Here is a 6,374-nt window from a genome sequence, read left to right as displayed (position 1 = left end):
CTTGGCCAACTGTTACACGAATCCCTCAAGGGTAATGTTCTCCACTCCCCCACACCCCACTCTGTGAAGACTCTGTGGTCTCAAGCAGCCTCTGTATCAGTGACAATGGAACTTCTCTTTCTGATTCCTCTGGTGGCTTTTGAAAGCGTTTCTCTGGGCTGATTTTCCAAAGGCTCTGAAGGGTCTGTGGCTGAAGGCTGATGCCCAGTGACACTTTCCAACAACATTTATTTACACAAGTCTTATGGGTGATTGTGAAAATTCACACATGCATTTTTATTCCACTTTAAAGCTTATACGCAGTATAATATTGGGCGCTGAAATGCTGGGAAGGCTGTAAAATATACTTCCTTTAACATTTACTGATGATTTTCAGGAGCTTAGCAGTAGGAAAAATGTTTTTACTCAAAGTTCATACATTTAACTAAATGTATATTTGATTAAGAAGATCCAGAAGAGATGAATGTGCAAAAGGTGAATGTCCTACTTCATTGCCTGTGCACAAAGTCAAACTTTATGGTTTTCTCATTTGAAGCAGCAGTTGGTGTCTTAAAAATACATTTTTCTAAAGGGAATTTGTCCAGGACCCCCTTCTCTCCCCACCCCCCAAATTTATAGTGGTCAAAGATTGGGCAAAGATGCTGGACCTCCCACAGCACAATTCATCGACAGCAATACTTGAACTGTTATTACTTAGGAAAGCACCAGAGCTTCTTCTGCCTTTTAGTGACCCCCTTTTTCAAAATGATCAAGTGTGATGAACTCAGCCTGATCATTTGCCTACCAACTTTGGTTCAAAAATTATCATTTTGAGAAGTCCTGGTGATCCCTGCCTGCCTTTCTCTACTCTCTGTCGGTCTCCAGCTGCCATTACCACATCTAGTGCCCGAAGCGTTCTCTCATCCCTCGGCAGGTTGGGCAATGCCTGTGGCCATCTGAAAAGCAGGAGGAAGGAGCTTGGACATCCTCAGTCTCTTACTCGTTCCTCTCTGGTGCTGAGAGTCCCAGTCCTGGGTTCTCTGGGACTCCGGGAGACACGTTTTGCAGGAATGTACCCCAGAAGAAGGCACTCCCATCCCAACTGGTGCTGGTAGGAGAGGAACGAAGCACGTCCTTTCTGGATAAAACAGAAATGCTGATTGTTGTTAAATGTTAATTTGTGGTTTTCTTGCTCTGAGCGGGGAAACTGCTGCTTGGGAAGCCATCAGTAATTTTCCACTTAAGCAGGAGATCTGGGGCGTGCTTGGGGGAGTTGTGAAAGTCTCGTTCTAGATGCTTTTCACCAAAATGCTTGCCTGTAGATCGAGCGTCAGTGCAAAAGATCCTGATCCAGACAAACTGCGAAGTCGTTACCAGCGGATGGAAAGGTGGGAGGAGGGAAGAACATGACTACATCATTGTAAAACATATTTTCCCAGATGCCATAAAGATAGGAGAGTCCACTTACTCACTGAGATCTGTTTCCATGCTCTTGCTCTTTTATTCACATTGCAAAGCGTATTTCTGGGTGGAGTCAACAATTTGGCAAAAATCTGTTAACCGCACCAAGCTGATGAAGACAGTAAATTTGTTTCCTCCTCACGCCCTTGTAGACCCAGCCCACCTCCAGAAACAGATAAAAGGGAATGCCTGGAGCTGTGGACCCAGAGAAGACAGCACACACTTCTCTCAGCATCCGTCCCCCAGCACCACAGCTCTCTTGGTCTTTCTTGCTCTCCTCGACTCTGCGTGGAAGAAACAGCCATGTCTCGCCAGTCAATCTGCAGAAGCTTTGGAGGCAGCAGCAAAAGGGGATACAGCTCTTGCTCTGCCATCGGTGGTGGCTTTGGAGGAAGTGGGGGCAGAAGCAGGATCAGCTATAGCTCATTTTCCACGTCCAGGGGGATTGGAGGCAGCGGACGTTGTGGAGGTTTTAGCAGCAGGAGCCTCCATAACCTGGGTGGCAGCGGAAGAATTTCCATGGGTGGCTCTTTTGGCGGTGGATACGGATGTAGAATTGGTGGCTTTGGTGGAGGCTTTGGAGGAGGATTTGGCAGCATTGGAGGAGGTGTCATTGGTGGAGGAATAGGCAGCTTTGGTGGTCCTGTGAGAGGTGGTCCTGGGTTCCCTGGAGGCATCCAACCGGTGCAGGTTGACCCAACCCTCCTGCGTCCGGTCCATGTTGACATTGATCCTCAGATCCAACAAGTGAAGTGCCAGGAGAAGGAGCAGATCAAGACTCTTAACAATCAGTTTGCCTCTTTCATTGACAAGGTGAGAGGCTGGAACTGTGTTTTTTGGGAATGGGCACTGGGAGGAACTTTCCTGTGCTGTGGAGAGGGAAATATTGTCTTTCTCAGCTCAGTGTGGGCAGGTCTGGAAGACTGGTAGGGTGTTCATTGAGTCCTCCTAAGGAGATGTAAAAATTTTACATCCACAGAGAAACCAAAGGACTTTCTCTAGGTTTGGTTGATCCAAATTCTCCTTCAGCTTTTCTCTGTGCAGCCAGGCCAAAGGCATCATGAGATATGCGATTCTTTAAGTCTGTCCTGATTCAAGGGTAGTCTCTTCTCAAGGAACTCAGAAGGTAGGCATGAGCTTTCAGTTAATTCCTGGCTGTTCCCTATTTCAGCTCAGGTACAGATGAGAGCTCTTTAGACTGTCCACACTGGGAGAACACTGGTTATAAATGTTCTTTGTAGTTTTTTTTTTTTAATATATGACATCGTATTGAATACTTTTTGCATCTGAAAAGAGGAATGTTCTCCGGTATTAGGACATTTGGGATTTCACTCACTGGAAGAAAAAAAAAATGTCCTGATGCTTCTGCAAATTAATATGGGTCAAAATTTGCAATTGGAAAAGACAATAATCTGCAAATCTGGAACGTAGTCATCCAAATAGGTAATAAAAAAGGAGCAGAAGTGCAGGAGGAGAAAAGAGGAGACATTCCAGGAAAACTGAAAAAAGAGGAGAAAGAAGGGAGGAATCATCCTTTTGGAAAACTGGCTTTCGACCAGCCATGGTCCTGGTGGGGATTTGGGAAGGGACTCCCTTGGCTTCCCAAATAAGCAGGAGGTTTGAGTAGAGTGATGTCTCCCTGGGTGAATCTCTCACACACCCCTTTGTGGGCTTTCAGGTCCGCTTCCTGGAGCAGCAGAACAAGGTCCTCTCCACCAAGTGGGAGCTCCTCCAACAGCAAGGGCCTTCGGGGCCAAGGAAGAACCTTGATGTCATCTTTGAAAACTACATCCAGAACCTGAGGAGGAGGCTGGAGTCTCTCCTGGGACAGAGGGGGCAACTGGAGTCGGAACTGCAGAACATGCGGCAATATGTGGAGGAGTTCAAAACCAAGTAAGGGCAGTGACAGGATGAGGAAGAAAGGAGCCCCCAGAGAGGAGAGATGAGGCAGCTGGGAGATCTCCAGCCTGTCCTCCCTTTGCTCTGGAGCTCTGTAGGAACAGGACTGAGGTTGCCATGGAGGGAATGGGGGTTCTACGGTTTGACTGATGAGCAGTCCAAGAGACTCACCTTGGCTTGTTCCCTTCCACAGGTATGAAGAAGAAATCAACAGGCGCACGGCTGCTGAGAACGAGTTTGTGGTGCTCAAGAAGGTGAGTCCCAGAGGCACTAGGAGAGAAGGGGTGAGGGGAAAGGCTGCCAAGTCATTGGGTGGATGGAGCACCAAGATGGGCAGCCTCCAAGAGGAGGCATTGGCTGCCAACGGCTCTTCTGGGATGGGTGGAAGCTGTTGTCTATGTGAGTGATCTTTCCTGTAGGATGTGGACTGTGCCTACATGACTAAAGTAGAGTTGGAGGCCAAGGTGGGAGCTCTGACCGATGAAATCAACTTCCTGAGGTGCATCTATGAGGAGGTAAGAGCTCTCCCTTCCTCTGGGATAGAGTTGGCTGGAGTTGCAATGAGGCCTGTGGTGACTGAGAACACTGAGGTTGCCCTGGGTGCCCATGTGGATGTGGTGTGGGGAGGCTGGTTGGAGTCTCAGCTCCTTTCTCCCCTCCTCAGATGGTCAGGTTCACTCCTGTCTTGGTTGTAGGAACTGGCTCAGATGCAGACGATCAGCCGGGACCTCTCTGTGGTGGTGTCTATGGACAACAACCGGCACCTGGATCTGGACAGCATCATCGAGGAGGTCAGGCGTCAGTACGAGCAGATCGCTCAGAACAGCCGGGCTGAAGCAGAGGCTTGGTACCAGAGCCGGGTGAGTTGGGAAGAAATCAAGGCACCTGGGAGAGTCTCTGCTGATCATTGGGTTCCTTGTCACAGAGCAAGGGAACTTGGAGTTTGTGGTAGATTGTGTCACTAATGGGTCACATTGTCTTGATGCCATCAGTATGAAGAGCTGCAGACCACTGCTGGAAGGCACGGGGACAACCTGCGCAACACCAAGATCGAGATCCAAGAGTTGAGCCGCAACGTCCAGAGGCTGCGGGCTGAGATTGAGAACGTGAAGAAGCAGGTAGGGGTTCCTCAGCATCTCGTCGTGTGGTGACATCGAGTTGTGTCACAACTGAGCTGGGTGGTGTGCTAAGGATAGTGTGAGGGAAACATAGTCATTGAAAGTCAGGTCCTTTGAAGAAGATTGATGGTTCCTGCCTGTTTTCCGTCCATTTGTGCCCTGAGGGCGCCTCCAGTGGATGGTGTGAGGGAGGCAACTGAGAAATGTCTTTTCTTTTTCTCAGAACCAGCAGCTGCAGTCAGCTATTGCTGAGGCTGAGGAACGGGGTGAGATGGCCCTCAAGGATGCCAGGAGGAAACTGGAAGAGCTGGAATGTGCCCTGAGCAAAGACAAGGAGGAGCTGGCTCGCTTGTTGAAGGAGTACCAGGAGCTGTTGAACATCAAGATTGCCCTGGACGTTGAGATTGCCATGTACAGGAAGCTGCTGGAGGGAGAGGAGAACAGGTAGGATCTGCTGTCACTTTGGCCTGACCAAGGTAGTCTCTGTCCTTGGGACAGACTGAGGTTTAATCCCCTCTCACAACCTTTTAATGTTGGAATCTGATTTACTTTCATTTTTTCCCCAAGTTTTTAAGCCCAAAATAGGACAAAGGTCCCCACAGGAATGTTTCTCAGGGGTTTTGATTGATGTTAAATGAAGCAGAAAATAAGAGGAGTACTTGGGAAATTGCAGGGAGCTTAATTGCTTCCTCTTATGTTAGATTTACAACTTCTTTCCTTTCCCTGCACAGGCTCTGTGGAGACAACCCATCCAACGTCAACGTCTGTAAGTATCCTTACATCCTCTTCTCTGCAGAGTGGCTTTTCTCCTGGGTTTCGTGAGGATTCCCAGGCTGTCACTTGATGTAGAGCAAGCCTCTCCTTCTCTTGCAGCTGTGGTAGGCAGAACCACCATCACCGGGGGCAGAGCTGGTGGCTTCGGAGCCGGCAGTGGCATGGGAGGAGGAGTATGTGCGGTCGGAGGAGGAAGCATCATCGGAGGCAGCTGTGGAATGGGAGGAGGGATTATCAGCGGTGGCTTCTCCTCTGGGAGCGGGAGAATGTGCAGCTCCGGAGGTGGCAACTTCGTCTCAGGGGGTGGATCCTCCTCAGTGCGGAGATGTGTCACGACCACAACGGTCAAGTCTTCGGGTGTAAAATACTGAGCCCTGACCTCAGTCCCTCCAAGGAAAGAAGCATCTTTTCCTTTCTCTGGCCAGCAGCACAGCCCTTTCCATCCCCAACCGGCACCCAGCAAAGAAACGAACTCTTTCCCTCAGAGCTCACAACCCCCTTCAGCCCCGCTGCCCAAGGGGAGATCTTCCACCATCCTGTGAGCAGAGCTCCTCTCTGATGTCTCCATCCCACCAGTCTCCAGGGATGAGAGGTCTCCCTTGTGGGTCCCAGGGACTGCAGAGCTCATCCGAGCATCTCTGGCTGTCCTTCTTGCTGCCGCCCCAGGCTGCCGCGCTGGCTGAGGAGGAGCGTGTATAAAACTGCTCTTTCCTTTCACTTTTTAAGGTCTCTTTTTCAATGGCCGTGTTTCCCTTGCAACTTCCGCGTCCTGCACAGTACCCACACGCTTGTTTCAGCTGTATCGGGAATTCATGTGAGCAGAAGAAAGGTGATAATGTCTCATAGTCAGATTTAGGAGTGGGAAACGGGTCTCTGGAGATGTCCACCTTCCCTCGGTGGAGTAATTTGGCAGCTTTAATATTTTATAGATTCCTTTCCTTCTTCTCCTTCACACTTGACGTATGTATGGCCTTATTGCAAACCTTCTGTTGCGTGAACCCTACTGCATGGTTGCTTCCTACCAGCGCCCCTTTCCTCCGAGTTCTTTCATTACCAATAAACTGCAGGCAGATGAAAAGATACCTTGGTGTTGTCTTGTCACTTAACGGTCCCCAGGGGAGGGAAAACATGCTTTGTTCTTGA

At 49.4% G+C, this 6,374-nt stretch overlaps 1 protein-coding gene across 1 annotated transcript; it reads left to right on the top strand.

Moving 5' to 3' along the window:
* The first annotated feature begins 241 nt into the window (after positions 1-241).
* LOC141476258 (keratin, type II cytoskeletal 6C-like) lies at positions 242-5,602 on the top strand. Its single transcript, XM_074164897.1, has 10 exons — positions 242-267; positions 1,588-2,253; positions 3,119-3,333; positions 3,533-3,593; positions 3,759-3,854; positions 4,035-4,199; positions 4,332-4,457; positions 4,681-4,901; positions 5,189-5,223; positions 5,331-5,602. The coding sequence occupies exons 2-10, from the start codon at positions 1,744-1,746 to the stop codon at positions 5,600-5,602; spliced, it is 1,701 nt and encodes a 566-aa protein (XP_074020998.1). The 5' UTR covers positions 242-267; positions 1,588-1,743.
* Positions 5,603-6,374: the final 772 nt, after the last annotated feature.

Source organism: Numenius arquata, chromosome 29, assembly GCF_964106895.1.
Source record: "Numenius arquata chromosome 29, bNumArq3.hap1.1, whole genome shotgun sequence".
In the NCBI taxonomy this organism is placed as follows: Eukaryota; Metazoa; Chordata; class Aves; order Charadriiformes; family Scolopacidae; genus Numenius; species Numenius arquata.
This window is presented reverse-complemented; position numbering and strand designations above follow the sequence as displayed.

Excerpts from the sequence above, each read along its gene's own strand:
- LOC141476258 (XM_074164897.1), top strand. The coding sequence starts at position 1,744 with ATGTCTCGCCAGTCAATCTGCAGAAGCTTTGGAGGCAGCAGCAAAAGG. Across the intron at positions 2,254-3,118 it reads TTGCCTCTTTCATTGACAAG|GTCCGCTTCCTGGAGCAGCA; the intron begins GTGAGAGGCTGG and ends GTGGGCTTTCAG. Across the intron at positions 5,224-5,330 it reads CCCATCCAACGTCAACGTCT|CTGTGGTAGGCAGAACCACC; the intron begins GTAAGTATCCTT and ends CTTCTCTTGCAG.